Here is a 22960-nt window from a genome sequence, read left to right as displayed (position 1 = left end):
TTAAACAGCTTTATTGAAGTATAATTCACATATCATCCAATTTACCCTTTTAAAGTGTGCAATTCAGGGGTGCCGGGCCGGTTCAGTCAGTAGTAGAGCATGGGATTTGTAATCTCAGGGTCGTGAGTTCACAACCCACGTCAGATGTGGAGCCTACTTTAAAAAAAAATTAAATTAAATTAAAAAGTAAAATGTGCAATTCAATGGTTTTAGTGTATTCAATTATGCTCCCATCATCACAATCAATTTTAGAACATTTTCATCACCTCAAATAGAAACCACGTAGTCTTTACCTATGACCCCCCCCCTCCCCTGCCCCAATCCCTCCACACTTTGTGGAGTACTTTGTGACTGGCTTCTTTCATTTAGCATAATCTTTTCAAGGTTCTTTCAGGTTATATAAGCACTTCATTACTTTTTACTGATGAATAACATTCCATAGTACAAATTTACCACAAGTTGTTTGTTTTGCTTTGTCTATTCACCAGATGAAGAACATTTGCGTTGTTCCTCCGGTTCTATTTAGCATATGAAAGCCTAGTCCTCTGAGATTACCTTTCAATTCCCAAGCAGTTTTTGAGCACAGGTATTTTTATCATTTTTATCACAGCTCCAAATTACTTCTTGGTTGGCTCATGAATGCAATCCTTGCTGAAATATATTCTGAAAACCCATAATAAAATTAAAGGATTTTGTTTTGTTTTAAAATCAGTTTATAAGACTTTTCAGAAATGTTTCTGGCAATATAGTTGCTCTTTTATTTTCTTTTGTAAAATTATATGAATAAAATATTTTTTAACATCAAGAGTAAACTGACTCACAAACACGGGGAAAAGAAATCAAAAGCCATATTCGGATGAAAAGGAACTTTTTTCCAGGAGACATAACAATGCAGCTTATGGAATTAGAACATTCTTGCCTCTCTTTTGAATCCTTCCTCAGTATAAAATTGCTGAAGAATGGGGCATCCAACTTTAGCTCAGGTTCATGATCTCGTAGTTCATGAGTTCCAGCCCCATGTCCTGCTCTGTGCTGACAGCTGGGAGCCTGGAGCCCGCTTTGGATTCTGTCTTCCTCTCCCTGCCCATCTGCCACTTGCGTTCTGTTTCTCTCTCAAATATAAACGTTAAAAAAAAGAAGAAGAAGAAGAAGTAGAAGAGTAAAAAGAAGAAGAGTGAAAAAGAGTAGAAGAATAAAAAAGAGAAGAGTAAAAAAAAGAAGTAAAGAGTAAAAAGTTAATCAAGTTAGGAGGCATCTATCTTTACTCATGACTCGAAAATACAAAGCAGCAGTGTAGGGCAGTGTTCATCTTGATGCCCGTGTTCATGTTCTGTTGCTGCCATTTGCCATCCATGTGTTTTCGGGACAAATTACACACCCCCTCGTCATCTCAAGAGTCCTCATCTGTAACTAAGGATTATAAGACAAGTTTTCTGTGGGAATCTTACTGCGCAATGGAATGTTTCACAAAATATGGGTATAAATATGAGGGGGAAAAAAAGAAATCACACTGCGCGACAGTATCTTTCAATTTTCTTCAACTTCATGCAATTAACTTAAGAAGAGTCTTGGTTTGAGCCAGTAGGGCTCTTCCTTAACACCTGTCTAAAACATTTGCAAGACAGAGAGAGCAGGTAGTTACCTAACTAAAATTTTAAAATGTTGTTGGCTTTAGCATTTAGTAATTTGAGTAAAGTATTTATTAATGCCACCCTCCTGAAGGCCCTTAACCCTGAAATTTGCTCCACTGTCTAGACTTCATGCCAGGCTCAAGGACAAGGAGTCACTTACATTTTCTTATCTTCTGCCTCTTTAAACAAATGGAATTGTCCTTGGCCCCAGGGTAAACAAAATCAAGCTATAAAGTGAGTACAGCTCACTAATAAAAGATTCCCAGTGATTTGGTAGAAAACTGAAAGAAGGGAATAGGGAAAGGACAGGGAATGTAAAAGCCACATATTTTTCATTTTCTGTAAGTGTGAAATCATCCAAAACGGGGCAACCGTTTGGTTGAGTGTTTACAATGTCCTCTCCATTGCCGCCACTGGGGAAGCAGAACAAGGTAAGACTCACACTGTGAACTGTAACAGCTCAAACTCTTGGTTTTGTGGCTCAGGTTATTTATTCTTTCTTGTTTTCTCCCTGGCTGTCCCCTGTGGGTCCTCCACCTTCCAGAATTCCCAGTGAAGTACCTTCTCCTTAGGGTCTTACTTCTAGGACAGTAAATGTGCTTCTCTTGACTGGCAGGAGTATTGCTAACGGGGAGCACCCCAGGCAAAACGTTGTTTTATATGTTCCAGTTTTACTTTAAATTTTTGTGTTGGTTTGCATTGTGTGCCAACATTCACTCCTGCTTGTTTTCATTTTATATTTATTTACCTTCAGAAGAGAAAACTTAAACTTTTTTTTCCAAATCTTTTGATCTGATTCATATGCTAGAATGATGTCCCCACCAATGGTCTGTGATCCCAGATTTAGTAGGAGTCAAAGAATACACTAGGATTTAGAATCAGAGAGCAGTGATTTCATCCTGACCTTCCAACTAGCTGATAGTCAGGTTGTGACTATCTGAGAGAGACAATGTCGGCCCTGAAATACAGAATTCAGAGATGCAGTTTTTGCCTTGAAACAAAATACTAGCCTGAACCTGTGCAAAGAAAAATCATAGGAAAGCATTTTTCATCCAACTAGCATTTATTGAATACCTACTATAATGCCTGGCACTGTTCTACATAGCATACAATCATGGTCAAAAGTACAGACTCTAGAATCAGACTTAATCAGTTCAAATCTCAGTTCTGCCACTTACTAGTCGTGTGACCTTGGACTATGTACTTTACTAATCTGTGCTTCCATTTCTCCATCTATAAAAGGAGGATAGTGAGAAGTACCTACCCCAGAACATTATTATGAGGACAAAATGAGTTCATATTTTTAAAGCACTCATGGTAGTGCATTTTAAAGCACTTATTTCCTAGCATATAGAAAATGGTATATAAGTTTTTGTTAAAGAAATAAAAATAGGCACCAAGAAACAAGGCAAAGCCCTGTTTGCAGAGATTTAAATTCTAGCAGGGAGAGAAACAATAAGCTAATAAACATATCATATAACAAAACACTGTGATAGACACTAGGAGGAAAAATAAATCAGCCCCAAGGATGAGGGTGTACTTTGGATAGTGTGGCCTAGGAAAGTGTCTCTGAAAAGTGACTGTAATAGTCAGGGTTTTCCAGAGAAACAGAAGCAGGATGGATGGATGGATGGATGGATGGATAGGAAGAGAGAGAGAATGAGAGAGAGATTTATTATACGGTATTAATTAGCTCATATGATTGTGGAGGCCGAGAAGTCCCAAGATCTGATGTGTACAATCTGGAGATGCACAAAAGCTAATGGTACAGCTCTATAGCCTGACAGCCAACACACGATGGTAGATTCCAGTCCAAGTCTGAAGACCTGAGAACTAAGGAGCAGCAGAGGCAGGAGATCAATGTCCCAGCTCATGAAGTCAGGCAGAAAGCTAATTCAACTTTCCTTCTACTTTTTGTTTTAATAAGGCCCTTCACAGATTAGATAATACTCACCTACACTGAGAAGGGCAAACCACTTTACTCAGTTCCCCAATTCAAATGCTAATCTCTCCTGGAAACACCCTCACAGACATACCCAAAAATAGTTTAATCAGATATCTGAGCATCCCATGATCTAGTCAAACCGACATAAATTTTAACTATCGCAGTGACATCTGAGTGCCTATACAAAGAGGGTCGGGGAATGTACCATGTAGCTATCTGAGGAGATATTTTTCCAGGCAGAAAGAACAGTAAGTACAAAGGCCCTGGGGTAGAGTATTTCTAACATTCAAGGAGCTACAAAAAAGCCACTGAGACTGGAGTGAAGTAAACTTATAAGGATGTTCACTGAGCCCAAAACTGCATCTTAGAGCTCTGGAAGTAGCCCTACACACAAGCTATTTGAAATAACCCAAGAATTGATCATTGTCACCTATAGATAGTGGGATTTGAGGTCATTTTAAATTTCTTTTGAATTTTCCCAATTTGCCTCTATAGACTTACTCTCTTTAGAATCAGGGAATAAAAAAAAAAACTTTAAAACTTATGGAGTTAAATCTGTCGTTTTGTTTTTTTTTTTTTTAATAGTTGAAGAAACTGAAGGAAGAGAACTTATATCTCCAGATGCTGCAGAAACTTAAATCTTGGTTGTTTTATTCCTACTTCTGGGAGTCTTGGCACCAGCATGCTCAAACTGATAAGCCTCCCTTACTTCATGAAGGTTCTAACTGGTGAAGTACTGGACTCTTACCATGAGCAGGCAGCCAGGAACTAGAGGACATTGGTTAGGGGAGCAAGTCACCAAAAGTGATAACCCAAGAAAACAGGAAGCCACTCAATCTTCTCACCCAGCGGGACTTCCAGACTTTGATCTTGTATGAAAGGTCCACAAAAGTGGAACTCCTTCAAGTCATTCTACCTAATATAGTCATAGCTAAGTTGTAACTATAATTTGCCTAAAATTTAGCAAAAAAAAACTTAGCAAAAAAAAATTATTTTACTTAGCATACTTTCCCATATTGAAAGAATAATTATGTAGAAAAGTGAGTTTTAAAAATTGATTCATCAGGGCGCCTGGGTGGCACAGTTAGTTGAGCATTCAACTCTCTTTTTTTTAATATTGTATTTATTTTTGAGAGAGAAGACACCAGTGGGGGAGGGGCAGAGGGGGTAGGAGGGGATAGAGGATCTGAAGTGGGCTCCTCGCTGACAGCAGAGAACCCGATGCGGGGCTTGAACCCACAAACCATGAGATCATGACCTGAGCTGAAGTCGGATGCTCAACCAACTGAGCCACCCAGGCACCCAAGCATTCAACTCTTGATTTCAGCTCAGGTCATGATCTCATGGTCATGAGATCAAGCTCTGAGAGTTTATTGTTTCTCTCCCATGCCCAGTGTGGAGCCTGCTTAAGATTCTCTCTCCCTCTCTTCTTTCTGCCCCTCTCTTGCTTGCGCTCTCTCTCTAAAAAACATAAAAATAAAAATTGATTCATCTGTTCCACAAGCATCTATGGAGGGACTCCTAGGAGAAAGGCACTGTGCTGTACAGTAAACAAAGTGCCTCAGAGAACTTAGAGCCCAGTGGGAGACACAACATGGAATAAGCATGCAAATGGTTATATCCTTACAGCTGAGGTTTGCGCTAGGAAGGAAAAGGTGGAGTGCAAAGAAGACTATGACTAAGACTATCCCATCTAGACTGGGATGCCTTGGGATGCATCCCAGGAAGTGCTATTTAAGTTGACATCTAAAAGATGAGACCTAGAGGAGCAGAAAGAAATGTTGAAGACAAGGGGAATGTTCCAGGAAATAGAACTGCAAATGTGATGGCCTTGAATGGCAGAGGAATTGGGGGTGTTCAAAGAAAGGAGGGAACCTTGGGTGTTGGGAAACTGAGAGAGATGGGGAGTGTTGAGACCTGAAAATTGACACTACAGCAAGAGCCAATGCAGTGCCTTTCACTTGGATGAAGAACATTGAAATTACCTTCGGAGCAATGCCAAGTCAATGAAGACTTTATGCAGAGGGTTGATAATATTTTAACTCTAATATTTTATCTAAAGATATCACTCTGTGGCACCTGAGTGGCTCCGTTGGTTAAGCACCCAACTTTGGCTCAGGTCATGATCTCGAGGTTTGTTAGTTTGAGCCCCACATCAGCCTATCTGATGTCAGCGTGGAGCCCACTTTGGATCCTCTGTCCCCCTCTTTCTCTGCCCCTCGCCTGTTCACTTATTCTTTCTCCCTCAAAAATAAATCAATATTTGGGTGCCTGGGTGGCTCAGTTGGTTAAACGTCTGACTTTGGCTCAGATCATGATCTCTAGTTTGTGAGTTCGAGCCCCACATTGGGCTCCATGCTGACAGCTTGGAAACTGAAGCCTGCTTTGAATTCTGTCTGTCTGTCTGTCTGTCTCTCTCTCTCTCTTCCCTTCCCCCACTCACACACTCTCTCTCTCAAAAATAAACATTAAAAAAATATTTTAAAACACCACTCTGAAGATTCAAAGTGTAACAAACACAACCACATTTTATTTCCCATAAATTACCACATTAAGCTAAAGGAACTAGATATACTGTAGATGCAAAATCAGAGGTAACTGTGTAGCTTCTGTACTTAGAAGATACAAGTCTTAATATTGATTAAAAATATTTACCCTGTATTGACAGCCTACTAATAATTACGTGGGAAAATAAAAATCTGATTTTAACAACGTCCACAGATCTTTATTATTTTGGTTGGCTCAAAACAAGTATTGTCATTTTAATCTGGTTTAGATAAGTGAGCAGTTAGAGGTACCTAGCTGGCTTGGTAGAGTATGAGACTCCTGATCTCGGGGTTGTGAGTTCAAGCCCCATGTTGAGTGTAGAGATTATAAATAAATAAACTTAAAAAAAAATAGGTAAGTGAACTAAGAAAAAAATGAAAGTAAGATGTGAAACTAAGATTAGATCATAGAGTCTGTTTGACAAGAGAATTTTGTTTACCTACAAATTGTAAAAAATGCCCAGTCATTGTCATTTTTGTCAAATTTTGTCAACTTTGCATAAGACCACCAGAGAAATCTACTCAAAGTTGAGAGTTGAGTTTATTAAATTTACTGCAGGAGAGGACAGTGCCACCTTGACTCAATTGTGACTGGGAAGGAGGGGAGGAGGGTGGATTAAGGAAGGGTTAAGGATTAAGGCTTTGAAGGTCTAGACTTTAGTGGTTTAAAGAAGATCCTTCTAGACAGAGACCTGGTTGGAACTGGCAAAGTTTATGACAGCAAAGTGAGGATTTAAAGTAATTTTCGATAAGTAAACTGTTGTCAGAGAAGCAAGCTTTTTTCCAGGTGAGCAAGCTGTTATCTTAATAGCAAATGTTCCTACAGATGATCTTCCCAGATACACTGACTGGCAAGCACATCCTAAAGCAAATAGTGAAGTTATGTATTCTTTATATTCCTGGGCAAGATTATCCTAGAACAAAGAATTAAAGCAAATAGCCTCAATTTCCACTTTTCCTTTAAAGAATTCTCCTTTTAAAATCCACTAATGCAAGAGATCAATGAGCTATAGTTCAGAAAAATAATTGCTTAGTTGGTGGAGAATGCAACTTTTGATCTCAGAGTTGTGAGTTTAAGCCCCGTGAGCATAGAGCTTACTTAAAAAAAAAAACAAAAAACAGATAAAAGTGAAAGGCCATACAATGGAATATCATTTAGCCATAAAAAGGAATAAAGTACTGATACATTCTCCATGAATGAACCTTTAAAACATCATACCAAATGAAAGGAGCTAGCTACAAAGGCCACATATTATATATCATTTCATTCATAAGAAATATGCAGGATAGGCAAACCCAGAGGCAGAAAGTAGATGAGTGATTACCTAGGGCTTGGAGGAAGGGAAATGGAGGGACACCACTAAGGGTACAGGCTTTCTTTTAAGGATAATGACAATGTTCTGGAATCAGATAGTGGTGATGGTTGCACAACTTTGTGAATATATTTTAAAGAAAATCACTTCATGGTGTCGTACCTGGGTGCCTCAGTCAGTTGAATGTCAGTTGAGTGACTCTTGTGGGATCGAGTCCCATGCTGGACTCTGCACTGGGCATGAAGCCTGCTTGGGATTCTCTCTCTCTCTCCCTCTGACCCTTTCCCCTGCTTGTTCTCTCTCTCTCTCTCTCTCTCAAAAATATAATTAATTAATTGTACACTATGTAAATGTGCATTACACCTCAATTTTTATTTACTTACATTTAAATATTTATTTATGTTTGAGAGAGAGAGCACAAGTAGGTGAGAGACAGAGACAGAAGGGAACAGAGGATCTGAAGCAGGCTCCATGCTGACAGCAGAGAGCCCAATGCAGGGCTCGAAAGTGAGATCATGACCTGAGCAGAAGTTGGATACTTAACAAACTGAGGCACCCAGGTGCCCCACATCTCAATTTTTAAAAGACAAGGAAAAGACTGAATAGGACCATCCCTGACCTCCACCCCTTGGTTCCTGGGCTCATATATTTAGCTACGAGGGAAAGGTATAGTTGCTGTCTACTGATTTAAGTCAATTATTCATCCTGTAAAACAGCATCTCAATCCTGTAAGGTAATTTTCTTTCTGCTAATGTAGTAACTGGATTTTTAGCAGGCCAATCTACCATTTTGTCAAGCCAGATGCTTTTGGGTTGTTGGAGCTTGTGATAATGTTGGTGTATCCTGAGTGTAATTCCATTCTATTATGTCCTTCCATATAAACAAGTTCCTTGGTCTGAAGTGATTTGTATGGAACATAAATGGCAACGAGTATGGTCTTCTGTTTAGTGCTGGTGGAGCGCTTGGGGCAGGAAAAGATTAATTCATTTCTGAAATATGTTTCTATGCCCAGGAGAACAAACTGCTGCTCCTTCCATGATGCAAAGTGTCCAATGTACTCACCTGCCTCCAAGTAGCTCATCAGTTCCTTGGAGAATGGCGTGCTCTGTCTGTCAGCATGGCTTTGACTCACAGCACACGGGTACCCAGCAGAGGCAGAAGTGAGGGGAGGTCCACGCAGAGCCTACTTCCCTGCTGCCATCTCACTTTATAGATAGGCCTAGTAAGCAAACACCAGGGTGGCTGGTGAAAGAGGTTGACTGACACCCACAGTACTGGATATACTGTTTCTAACCAGCAAGTCAACCCATTAGCCCCTGTCCATGAATCAATGTTAATTCATACATCAGGATACCTATCCACCAAAGTCCAAAGTTGATAACCAGATGCAATGGCTCGTCAGTCACTCTCATACTTGCTTAATAGGTTTATCAAACCAGATAGGGAATTCTGTTCTGATAGTTATTTATTGTTGTTTTTGTTGCCTGTTTAGACTAGTCAGTTTGTAGATGCTATAAAGGTGAATGAACCAGTACTTTATCTCTGCTTCACTTTAATCACATCCAAGAATCTGCTCTTATAAAGGCCGTGGGGTATTTCAGTATAAGTAACTCAAAAGTCATTTAAAAGAACTACTCTCATCTGTTCCTGGTGGCAGGCTATAACAAGGTTGGCTTTATCACTGTCATTTAGTATCATTTCTAAGTAGGGCTATAAAATAGTTCTGGCTGGAGTCAGCATACTAAACAAACCCAGTTCATAAACCAGGACCCTACTTTCTTTCTTTTCATTCACTCCTCATGCAGCCATATGTGTGGACTGAGGTATGACAGAACACTGAGGTGACTTGCTTCTATATTCTAATTATGCCTTAAGAGCTGCTTGGGGCACCTGAGGGGCTCAGTTGGTTGGGTGTCCGACTTCGGCTCAGGTCATGATCTCATGGTTTGTGAGTTCGAGCCCCACGTCGGGCTCTGTGCTGACAGCTCAGAGCCTGGAGCCTGCTTCGGATTCTATGTCTCCTCCTCTCTCTGCGTCTCCCAAACTTGTGCTCTGTCTCTCTCTGTCTCTCAAAAATAAATAAATGTAAAAAAGCATTAAAAAAAAAAAAAAGAGCTGCTTGGACTGGCCATGTATATACTGTTTCCTGTAACAATGAAATGCTGCTGCACCAACCCAATTATATAGTTTTGTGAATCAGAGAATACCCCATTCATGATGGACAGTTCAGCATAGTCAATTTATGTCCTAAGAACAGGGCCTGGTAGCAATCTAGGAACTCTTTTTCCAAATGGAGAATACTTGTCAACAAAAGAGGGCATGATGCTAGGGGTTTTTGCTAGAATTCCCCTTTAAAATAAAGGCGGGGGGGGGGGGCAGGGTTTGGAGAGGATTCATACAGCACCAAAACTCCCTGTACCATTGGACTCCCTGGGCCATTAGGCCAGAGGGGAAGATGGCTTGCACCATAGCCTGAGCATGGTATAGAGCCTTCTCTTGCTTGTGGCCTCATATAAAGGTGGAGTTGTGTGAATTACTTTATAAATTACTTAGGGCAACACATCCATTTATGGTGTATGTTACCCACGACCCCAAAGAGGTTCATCAAACACTGTGCCTCTTTGTGGTGAGTGGTACAACTTGTGCGCCAGACTATAGTCAGACCCCCAAAATCTCACTAATGTGGCAGTCCTTGAATTTTTTTACATTTATTTCCCATCCTCTGGCATGTGTGTGTTTTATTAAGTCTTACAGAATGCTTACTTTTTTTCCTATTTGTCAGGTCTATCTCGTTAGCATAATATCATCAAAGAAATGGACCAAAGTTCTACAGGATATCAAGATGACAAATCTTACTCTATAAAAGAAAGGAAATTGTTCAAAGGCAGATGTCTAAGCTACACGTAGATATACTCATTGTTATATGTCCATGTCCTAGAGGTAGAAAGAATTATCGTCAGGAGGCAAGAGGGCAACTAGGTGCTGAATCAGCCCACAGGGGAACTCAGATAAGGCCTCAGACAGGCTCTACCAGGGTGCCACTGATAACTCCCATAAGCCTATGGGGATCCCAGTGACAGAGAGATACATCTGTGGAAATCTTCCACCCACCCTGTAACACTGTATTATCCAAGAAGAAACATGTGGTCAAATAGTCACATGTAGCTATTTAACTTTAAATTCATTAAAATTAAGTAAAATTAAAAATTCAGTTCCTCAATAGACACAGGTGGCCAGCAGCTGCAGTTAGACCATGTAGATACAGAACTATTGGCCAGTGCTGCTATACAAAGCCAGAGTAGGGGTAGCTGGTGATATTTCCCTGACTAACCAATAAACAAGGTTCCTAAAAGCCTATAGAACCAAATAGGGCAATCCCTACACAGATTCTGCTAGTCATTTAGTATTGGTTTGGACCTGTCTGGACTATGCCAGTTTGTAGCTGCTACACAGGTGAATGAACAGTCCCTCTCTATCTGCTTCACATTTAATCATATCCAAGAATTTGCTCATGAAAGGAAGGTCTGTGGGATATTGAAGTATACTAATTCAAAGGCTATTTAAAGAGTTATTCTCTGGGAAAAGACAGTCTCTTCAATAAATGATGCTAGGGAAACTGGAAGCTACCTACAAAAGAATGAAACTGGGCCACTCTCTTATACCATACACATAAATAAACTCAAAATTGATAAAAGATCCAAATGTGAAATCTGACACCATAAAACATCTGGAAGAAAACCATAGGCAGTAATCTGACACTGGCCTTAGCAACATTTTTCTAGATATGTCTCCTCAGGCAAGTGAAATGAAAGCAAAAATAAACTATTGGGACTACACCAAAATACAATGCTTTTGCATAGCAAAGGAAACCATCAACAAAACTAAAGGGCAACCTATTGAATGGGAGATGACACTTGTAAATGATATACCCAATAAGGGATTAATATCCAAAATATATAAAGAACTTATACAACTCAACACACACACACACACACACACACACACACACACACACACACACACATACACATTAGATTAAAAAATGGACAGAGGACCTGAATAGACGTTTTTCCAAAGAAGTCACACAGATGGCCAAGAGACACATGAAAAGATGCTTAACATCACTCATCATCACGGAAATGTAAATGAAAACCTTCAGAGGATACCACCTCACATTTGTTAGAATGGCTAAAATAAAAAACACAAGAAACAACTAGTGTTGGTGAGGACGTAGAAAAAAGGGAACCCTTGTGTACTATTGTCAGAAATGCAAATTGGTATAGCCACTGTGGAAGACAATATGGAGGTTCCTAAAAAATTAAAAATAGGGGCACCTGGGTGGCTCAGTTGGTTGAGTGTCTGACTCTTGATTTTGGTTTAGGTCATGCTCCCAGGGTTGTGGGATCAAGCCTCATGGAAGGCTCGGTGTTGGGCATGGAGCCTAAGATTCTCTCTCTGTCTCTTTGTCTCTCTCTCTCTCCCTCTGCCCCCTTTCCTCCACTTGTGCACTCTAAGAAATAAACAAATTTAAAAATAAATAAATAAATAAATAAAAATAGAATTACCATATGATCCATTTCCATTATTATTTACCCAAAGAAAAAGTAAAAAAGATATATGTGTTCCTATGGTTATTGCAGCATTATTTACAATAATCAAAATATGGAAGCAGCAGCGTCCATCAATAAATGAATAAAGATGTCATACACACACACACACACACACACACACACACACACACACACAGAGCCCAATATTACTCAGCCATAAAAAAGAATAAGATCTTGCCATTTGTGACATGTATGGACCTAGAAGGTGAAATAAATGAAATAAAATGAAATAAGAAAAATAAAGACAAATACTGTATTATTTCACTTATATGTGGAATCTAAAAACCAAAACAAAGGAACAAACAGACTCATAAATATAGAGAACTAATGGTTGCCAGAGGGGCAGTGGTTGGGGGGAATGGGTGAAATGGGTGAAGGGGAGTGGGAGGTACAGGCTTTCCAGTCATGGGATGAATAAGTCATGGGGATAAAAGGTACAGCATAGGGAATATAGTCAGTGGTATTTATAATAGAGTTGTATGGTGATACACTTACAACCATACACAAGATGGGAGCTACACTTTTGATTGTAACGTAATGTATGCACTTGTCAAATCACTATGTTGTACACCTGAAACTAATTTAACATTGTGTGTCAACTATACTTCAACTAAAAAATAGATAAAAATAAGAGTTATTCTCATCTGTTTCTAGTGGCATGATATACACAATAAGGTTGGCTGCAATAAGAATTCATTTTTTGTTAGTCATTGACATAACACGTGTCTTTTAACATATTTTTCCTAATAACCACACTTTTAAACAGTTTCTGACAGATAATTTAGTTATTCAACAAGTGCTTCACATAAGTGATACATGCTGGATTCTTGTATTTTGGGTAGAGTTCCAGGTTCTTATTAATTTGCTCCTTATTAATTAACGTATCAGTTCTTTCACCTGTCCATAGAGGAAGTATAGCAGGAGAGTGAAGAGCCCATGGATGAAGTCAGAGAGCTGGGTTTGAGACTGTCACTCACTTTTGAACATTTAAGCCCAAATGTTCACTCATCAATAGTCATTCATTTATTCATAAAATAAATATCTTAAAAATAAGCCAGGAATTGGGTATACAATGGTGGAAAAAAACCAGTTTTCTGTTTAACACTGAGAATAATGATACCTGTGTCTCAAGGTTGTATGTGTATTGAGATAATATATGCTAAGTGTCAAGGAATAAGCTGGCATAGCAATTGGTAAATTCTAAAAAAATAAGTACCTCTTATGTACCTAGAGATACTTGAACACCTTTTATGTGCTAACATGTCCTGACTGTCCCATTCAGTGGTGACAGGCTACACATGACTATTGAGAATCTGAAATGCTAATCTGATTAGGATGTACTGTAAATATAAAATAAACACTAAAATTCAAAATCTCAATATCAAAAGAAAAGAAATATCTCAGTAATTTTCATATTACATGTTGATAATATAGTTTAAATATATTGGTTAGATGAAACACATTATTAAAATTAATTTTACCAATTTTTTTACCCTTAAAAATTTTTACTTATTTTGAGACAGAAAGAGAGAGAACAGGGGAGGGGCAGAGAGAGAGAGGAGGAGAGAGCATCCCAAGCAGGCTCCATACTGTCAATGCAGTGACGTTTTTTTACACTTTTTAATTGGACTACTAGAAAACTTAAAATTACATATGTGGCCCATATTTCATTGCTATTGCACAGCATTGTGCTAGACAATAGGCAATGTGAATATAAATAAAATTAAGCCAGAGTCCCTGCATTCAAGCTCCTAATCTGTCTAGGGATTGAGATTAATTGTAATATAACATGATAAGCATTCCTACAGCAACATAAAAATTCAGCAAGCTGGTTTTATATAAAGAAACAATAGGGAACAGTGGCATGGGCAGCAGGATAGAAAGAGGTCTTCCCCTCACAGAAAAACTGACCTTAGGGAAAGGCATTTGAGGAGGTTCTTCATAGCCCCATGGGTTATTTGACTAATGCTGGGAGTTTCCACAGCCACCTGGATGCTGTTGGGATTCAGACACAGTGGCTATATCTGAAGTGCACAGTGTGGGGACAGACCAGCCTAACTGCAATGATCACATGGGACTGGATCACTCAAAGGGATGATGTGACTCCAGGGGATATGCTTATATAAGGCTTTAGTAAAATTAAAGGATACAGTACAGGAAGGAAAGCACAGGCAGATAGAGATCGGAGGCTTCAGGGCACAGCTCCCAGGGCCCTTGGTTAATCACACAGAACATACTTTGTCTTTGCAGTATGAACTACCAAGATAGGAGCAAGATATTATAATCTCAGGGATGCTGAGGCATGAGTTTACTGAGGGGTTTTATACTATATACCAGGGAGTTAAAACCAGGTTAGGTAACCATTTAACTATATGCATCATCGTCTATTCTTATTTTGGCCAAGAAGCCAGACTTCCATTCCAGGCTTCCCTGGAATAAACACAAAGCTACCTAAATCTAACAGAAAGGTCATGCTTCCATTCCCATACAACAAAAGAATTAAGGGCTTAATGTAGTAAAGACTGTGGTAGGGAGCCTCTAGGATGGTCCCTAGTGACCTCTAAACCCCTTTTCCTTGAATGTGGGCTGGAAATTTGTGACTCACTTCTAAAAAATGAATATAACAAAACAACAGGATGTCATTTCTGAAATTAAGTAACAAAAAGACTGTGACTTTCCTCTTGCCTGCTCTTTCTCACACTCATGTTCTATTGCTTTGAGGAAAGTCAGCTGCCATGTTGTAGGTTGCCTTATCGAGAAACCAGCATGGCAAAGAATTGAAGGAAGCTGCAGGCCAATGCTGGCAAGGAACAGAAGCACTCAGTCTAAAAGCCTGAAACACCTGAACCCTGACAACAATCACATGCATGAGTTTGGAAGTGGATCCTTCCTCAGTCAAGCCTTCAGATGAAACTACAGTCCCAACCAACAACCATGATTCAGCCTGTGAGAGACCTGAAGGAGGCACTCAGCCCAGCACACCCAGATCTCTGAAACTTATGAACTGTGACATAATGTTTTAAGCCTTACATAGTGTCAGTACCTGATGGAGGAATCTAACAATGAGTTTCAGTCTGCAAAAGGATAAACACATGATAGTATGTTCCAAATCTATGAAGTTGGTATATAGTACTAAATCACAAATGAAGGGAAGAGTAAGGGAAGTTAAGGTCACACTGACACAAGGTGAAGCGGGGGGGGGGTGGGGGGGGGTGGGGGAGCACAAGGCCTCTAGTAATTATAAGTGCAAAGCCAAACAGAGGTGGAAACTGAAGGGCCGTCTGTGGGAGTAGTATATTGGGATTACATAGCAGACATATTCAAGCAAATTAATCCAGCACTTCTAATAATGGAGAAAGGGCAAATGTTCGTAACTATCATGTAATGAAACGTTCCTTGGTAAGGAATGTATTGTAATCACCGACTTTGGTGTTTTGGACCAAATTAGAAGTTCTTTGATGACTACATTAATTCTTAGGTGCTCCTTTATTACTTTAAAGCTGTTTGACCTTATTTCTCTGTAACTCAGTTTTCTTATATGTATAACAAGGACAATATAACTTCCTGGTTTACTATGCATACTAAATAATCATTCATGACAGGCAGTGAGTAAAGGTCTAAAGGGCATACTTGAGTATGAGCACAAAACTTAACTATCCACACATTTTGTTTCCTACAAGATTCTTTGAAGCATCCAAAAGGAACGGAGTTAATTCTCCCCATGCATAGGAAGTTAATATTTTGCTCAGCCCATTCAGTCATGAGTAAGTATACGTTTTACATTTGATATGAGGTCTTAAAAATAATTAAAAGTGTTTGGGGTCCAGAAAATAATAACAACGTAGGAGCCACATTTTGGATATGCAATTCAAAGCAATCAGAGCAGGCAAATTCCCAATGACCAATGGAATTTAACACATCTAAAATGTTCCCAAAGTGACAGGAACAGTTCTGATCATCAAATCCCCACAATTACAACAGCCTAGACTCTCAAACATTATCAACATGTAGTTACAGAGAGATCAGATAATAGAAGACAGGAAGGAAGTGACTGAAAAGGACTTAGAAAAGAAAATGCTCAATTTCCTTTCCTGCTCTTTCCAACTCTTTCAATTCAGGTCAATGGTCTGTTTCTTGCTATTAAAAACAACAATTATCTCATAGACAAATCCATTCTACTTAGGCAAAGCAAAAGTTGGGAGAAACTACAAAGATTTCAAATTAAACCTCAATTTGTTTTATGAAATTTACCCTGAAATATCAGCTATGAAAATAATCATGTCTGTGAAAATGGTGTTCAGAGTACAAGTCCATTCCTTTCTAAAAGTTATGCTGAGTTGACTCAACCACTAAGAGGTGTGGGTTAATTTATTCAAGACTGTTGCCTTGCAGGCTGGCCTCCAAGTAAAAGCTCTATGGAAACTGGACACAGGCTTAACGTAATCAATTCCTGGTCAGCCTAAAGACTTCAACTCCCTAGTTACACAGGCAAGGCAGGCCTCTCTACCTACTCAGTGGCACAATCTAGAAAAAACATTACTCCCTCTTGTTCTCCCTTACCCAATCTACCATCAAGTTCCACTGGCTCTTCCTTTGGAACATAGGTTCAAACTGTCTAGTGCATTTTATATTCTAGTGCTCAATACAGACACATATGGCTAATGGCTACCATTTTGAACAATTAAGCTCATTGATTACCTTCTGGTTACCTGTATCTACAGCAGGTTTACTAGGATTACTAGGTTTACTAGGACTATCGAAATGCTATCAGCTTGTATCACTTAACCTTCCTCAGCAAAGCTTTCTTCAAGGTGTATTCACACCCTTTTCAGGGCACCTTCCCAATCTTGATGTAAAATAATCTGACATTCAGTCTCAAGCTTTGCTTTCTTGACTATTTCAGAAGCCTTTCGAGTCCTGATGGCTGTTTGATGTGATAGTCTTCATTTAACTATAGTTTCGCTGCAGTCCTGATTCATACTCCATAATCTCTGCTCTGTAGTCTAAACTTGATATAGGAGAGTTTTGAACACTTCTGGGTTCTATTTTTAAACATCTAGAGTTGGAAGAAAATGAACCTTGAATGCACTCCTTTAAACCTGGAAATAGTAACAAACCAACATTATTTATGCTTCTACTGTAATAACAACATATTATTTGTGCTCCTTTCTCTGGACCCTTATCTTGAAAAGAAACTCAGATAAAAATTAATTGGGAAGACTAGTAGTTTTGGCCACTTCCATCTAGATAAAGGCAAGGGAAGGTACTAACCTGGCTGTGGTAAGGTAATATAAGGCATTCCAAAGTAAAATTTCTCTAATTGTATTTCATCTTTTGTTAACATTTATGCCCCTCATAAATATCAACTGACATTTGGACACTTGCTTTTTCTCATCTTCCAGATTGGAAATTCCTTAGAAAAACTTGTTTTACTCCTCTTTGCAGCTTCTGTTGTAGTACCATACTTTCCACAGAGCTTCATACATTATAGGTATTTAACACTTGCAAATTTCCATTTCCAGGAACTAAGGTATATGTAACATGCTGCCCAATGTTACCAGTCAGATGGATTTTTTTTTTCCTTTAAAATCAGTTTTATTAATGCTTTCTTTCTGTAGTCATTCTTTAGATGAATATCTGATTTCTTTGACCTTTCTTGCATCTCACTTCTATTTTCAGTTCCCTTCTTCCTGAAGAAATTTCATTGGTCTTTCTTTCATTGAGGGTTTGTCTTTTGCTGTATCATGCATAAAGAATATTTTAGACACACTGCTCAGAGCTTCAAACACCTAAAAGACTGAATTTATCTTTTTACTAATTTTAGTGGTTTATGCAGGCTACTCTCTCCTGTCCTTTGAAAATTCATTGTCATAGGATGTTCATTGGTACCTATAATAAGGTTCTAGCCTTAACATTGTAAAAGGCACTCCTAATATGAAAAGTATTAAAGAATAACAAAAGCAGCCATTCAACATTGTTACATGCAACCTTATATACAACCCTGTTTTACACTATACTAGTTTTTTGAAATATTTGAAAGTTAGTGTTGACTTTTGGGAATGATGCAAGTCTGAATACATTCAGGGTGCCTGGGAGTCTCAGTGGTTAAGCGTCCTACTTTTGGTTTCGGCTCAGGTCATGATCTAAGGTTCATGGGTTCGAGCAGCACATCAGGCTCTGTGCTGACAGCATGGAACCTGCTTGGGATTCTGTCTCCCTCTCTCTCTGCCCCTACCCCACTCATGCTCAAAAAAAATAAAAAATTTAAAAAAAGACTAACCATATCCATCTGTGCTTGCTCCTTAATCACCACTGTGATCACTGATTTTTTAAACCATCTTAAAAAACTGAGGAATTGAGATATGTCAATATTTATTCCATGAAAAATTCAAACATTTAACAAGTGTTTTTGTTTAAAAGTAAACCTATTACATGGTTACATAAATAGCATTTTTATGGAAAATATATATCCAAACAAAATTATGAAAAGTCTGGCCTTGTTTTACATTTCTGCCAATCTCTTTAATGTCTGACTTGATAGAAGACCCTTGAATTTCCTACCTACTTGTGCATTCAGCTTGTTGTTGAGCCATGCCATGGTTTAAGTGTATTAGGAAATCCCATCTCACACACATAGATGGCTTATGTGCACAAGAGCTTTCTTCCAGCTTTTTCAGATAATCGCATTATATTCTTCTTGGACACTGCACCAAAAGCTGACAGTGTTCCCTAAAGGTTAGTTGCAACATGGAAGCTTGACATGATAGGTATCTTTTTGCATTCTTCTATCGAAATCCATTTGGTCTACCTGGCATTTTCAATAATCTCTTATCAACATGCATCGGTCATCAGAAAACATTGGTTCACTAAGTTATGCAGATCTTCCAAATATTGACATACATCAAGAATTACATTCAGGGGTGCCTGGCTGGATGAGTCAGTTCAGCATGTGACTCTTGATCTCAGGGTTGAGTTCAAGCCCCCCTTTGGGCATGGAGCCTACTGTAAAAATTTTAAATGATCAAACTCATTTTCACTGAGCTGACCAGAGGTCTATTAGTAAGATGCTATGAAACTCCGTCTGATAGAAGTTTTCCAAAATCTGAATTTTTTTTAGAAAGCTCATTTTATCATTGGTAATAAATATCTTTTTTTTCATGGAAATGTTAGGAGGGCAGTTTTCAGAAAAATGTCAATGATTCCTTCAAGTAAAAATGACATCCTAAGGTTGAGTTAGTTCCCAAGTCAAAATGTTACATTTTTCCTCAATGACCAATGTATCATTATTGCTTATAATCTCTGCTTCAGATTGTTCTGAAATGCAGTTTCTGTACTTGCTATTTCACCACTTAGAATATTTAAAAGACGTGTACTCAAGGGTTGAGATTTAATTATATTAGCAATTTTCACTACTTTTTCAAAGACATTAAGACTTAAAAATATGGTGCCAGCAGTTTTCCCAACCACTGCTTTTCTAACTGAATCTTATCATTGACATGAAACCATCAAATAGTCAAAATGAGCACAGCTGCTTAGTATTTTATGAAAAGCCCAGTCTTCTGTAGTCTTCGGAACATAGTTTTTAAACTTGTAATAAAATACACACAAAAGTTACTATCTTAAGGACTTTTTTTTTAGTAAAAAAGATTTTTTTTAATGTTTATTTTTCAGAGAGACAGAGATAGAGTATGAGTGAGTTAGGTGCAGAGAGAGAGGGAGACACAGAATCTGAAGCAGGCTCCAGGCTGTCAGCACAGAGCCCAATGTGGGGCTCGACCTCACAAGCTGTGAGAACATGACCTGAGCTGAAGTCACATGCTCAATCAACTGAGCCACCCAAGTGCCCCTCTTAAGGATTTTTAAGTGTGCAGTTCAGTGATGTTAAGGATATTCACAATAGCAAAACTGAAACTATACTCCCCTTAAACTCCCCATTTCTCCCTACTCCCAGAAATGTGGTTAAGTATGAACCATATATATTTTATGTATTATATATAATTTATACATAATATATAATTTATTATATTTTCATAAAATCTCAGTGCCATATATATTATATATAACATATATAATATATACAATTTATAAATATATATAAATATAATATATATGGCATTGAGATTTTATGAAACTAACCAACACATTTCTAGGAGTCATAAAGTAAAACCCAGAAACGTTATTTTGCCTTCTTTCTTCCAATTTCCTGACCCCAGTAAAATGTTTGCTCTTCTTCTGAATGCACCCTAAAAATATTTACTTCTGACAGCTTAATTTAACATTTCTCCTTTTAAAAACACCCTTCTAAAATGTGTCCTGTTGTGAGGGTAGAAAACGAAACACAATCCATTATGACTTCACATATATATTTTTAAAAAATAAATGTTTATTTCAAGTATGAAAAGTAATGTTTAAACATTATCCAAAAATTATGTTCAGCTTAACAAGTACAAAACAAGACTTCTGACAAAGTTTACAATTAGGTATAAAATACTTAAGAATATACTTTGACGTTCACAGTGAGCATTTTTGAAAAATAAGTTTTGCTAATAAGCTTTAGAAATAAAAATATATTTACAGTCCCAGCTAAAATAAACAAGTCCTTAACTGAGAACAACAGTCCTCCCTCAGGATCGATAGTTAGCATTTCAAAATAAACAATGGTAAACTTTGTTCAGTAATGTCAAAATTCAATACCTTATGGTTTTGCTGACAAATACCATCTATCTCTTATGTCTGGTACCCACAAGCAAGGTTCTCAAGCCACTTAATTGATTTCACAGATGTATAAAACTTATGTAGTATCCAAACTCTCTTGACATTTTTTACAATTCTGAGCATTTTCAGCAAAATATTCTAAAAAGAAACTGGCAGAAACTTCCTGGTGCCCATTACAGAACCATCAAAAAAATTAGCCTTGAAGTTATTTTAAAGGACTACTACCAAGGCTTCTGCTTCTCTTTTCCATATACATCTTTTTGTAGGTTTGAAACATTGCTTTTGAATCTTTTGCTGGATTTTGTAGTGTTTCAAATCCATCTGCACTGAAGCTTCTCTTGGAGAGTCTTGCATTAGCCAAAACATTATCATCTAAGGAAACAGAAATTTTGTTTACTTTATTATTCAGTGTTTGTGACCAATATACAATCAATTTAAATGGAGAGGGTAACCCTGCACTCTTCTCTGGGATAAAATTAGGACAAGGAGTTGGACAAACTATGGCTTTTTACCTACAGAATTATAAATTACACACACAGGACATCTTGCCTCTTTTGGGGACTCTCTTCTACTCTCATCCCATCTTCACATCCCACAGCTATCCTGTTCTATCATTTGCACACTATTATAAATGTGACCTTTTTAACAGCTATCTAAACTAGCAATATAAAGAGCACAAACCAGCCAGTTTCAACCAGTGAATGGAAAAGTTCTTGTATTCTAAGACATGTCTATAGTTTTCTGTTGTCAGACCATTTCAGCGTTATATTAGCCTATCTTTTTGATGGGTCCAGCTTTTCCTACCTCCTGCATTTCTAGATGTGGCTGTACTTCTCAGTAGCCAATTCCCCTAGTCTAGAATAGAATTCCCTTGGTTTTCATTCCTGCTATAGCCATTCCTTTCTGCATAATAGTCTTGTTTTACTTTTTTTTTTTTTTTTTTTTTTTTTTGCCTAGGAACTCACACATTCTATCCGCTTAGTTTCAAATTCTTGTACATCCTCATTAGCTTTCTTCTATGACACTGATATCTGAGATGGGTTCCTAAGTCATTTTTCACTGGATTCTGTTACTCCCTCTTCTCTGTACCTTACCTTGACTTGATAGTTTCACAACTTGCTCCATCTACACTCAAACCTTTGCTACCAAATGTAGATGTATAATTATCTAAACTGTTTCTTTGATCTGTTTGGGAGTTTGCAGCATTTGTTTTTTGTCTCATTTCCCGCTGGTTCATGTTCTCCACCTCTTCATCTTGGTATTTGTTCTTTCACGCTTTTCCTTCATCTCCAGACCTTTTTTTTTTTTTGGATTGTAAGTATTATTTGCTTTTATTTTTTAATTGAAGTATAGCTGACATACAATATTACGTGAGTTTCGGGTACAACATAGTGATTCATCTCACACTTCGCATCTTGGCTATTCCTTACCCTGCTGCAGATCTCCTTGAGCTTGTGCCCCAGTCTGTGTTTTTTTTATCACGATTCTCAGCACTGATGTTTACTCAACTTCAGTTTATTGCTCATCTTATTTGTGGCTGTCTTTATGTCTCTCATTTAGCTCATGCTTATATCTGGTCAATTTGCGCAGGCATCTATGAGTATTTTCAGATTCAGATTTCAATTATGTCTCTTACCTTCTCTATGGAGTAACATCTCTCCTATTTCCAAGGACCTTTCTTATCCAATCTCAATGCCCATTTCCATTTTTCTCACTTTTGAATTCCTGTGTTCCAACTTTAAAAGTATGCTTTCCACTCTTACGACTTCTAAAATTCATTTTGCCCTGTTTCAGCTGTTTTCTTGTTCTGACGAAGAGTGCAGTTCTTCTTTAAGACTTTAAATCAATTTAGTTTTTTCCTATGTGTACCTTTACTGTGCAGGACTCGATTTCTGCAAGCCTGCTTACGTATATTTGTTTTAAACTCTCTTTTCCACTTCATCACTTCCTCTCTTTTAAGAAATGTGCTTCTTTATTTTTCATGGTGAAATTCTGCTTCTACCCATTTTCAATGAGTTCTAAACACTTGTCTTTTCATAGTCAATTAACCAAAACTAAGATAAAACTCCTGAACCCTAGCTTCTAGTTCTCAATGCAAAACCCTAAAAACAAAGTGCATTCATTCCACTAAGTAAGATACTGAAAGCTCTGGTTTTTCTGGTTGGCACTCAGCCTAAATCCCTCCCATACAAAGAGAAAT

General features: G+C 38.1%; 1 protein-coding gene across 6 annotated transcripts in view; it reads right to left on the bottom strand.

The window, feature by feature from the left end:
- Window positions 1–22960, bottom strand: part of RESF1 (retroelement silencing factor 1) — a 47907-nt gene that overhangs the window by 1703 nt on the left and 23244 nt on the right. For 3 of the 6 annotated variants that reach the window (XM_042946215.1, XM_042946217.1, XM_042946216.1), the window contains one exon: window positions 20409–21132. In XM_042946215.1, the coding sequence (XP_042802149.1) occupies window positions 20966–21132 (167 nt within the window). In that variant the 3' untranslated portion in view covers window positions 20409–20965. Of the gene's footprint in view, window positions 1–45; window positions 157–7977; window positions 8655–20408; window positions 21133–22960 lie in introns of those variants that run through there. The other 3 variants (XR_006204768.1, XR_006204769.1, XM_042946219.1) reach the window with 3 other exon arrangements.

This window comes from Panthera leo, chromosome B4 (genome assembly GCF_018350215.1).
Source record: "Panthera leo isolate Ple1 chromosome B4, P.leo_Ple1_pat1.1, whole genome shotgun sequence".
NCBI lineage: Eukaryota > Metazoa > Chordata > Mammalia > Carnivora > Felidae > Panthera > Panthera leo.
This window is presented reverse-complemented; position numbering and strand designations above follow the sequence as displayed.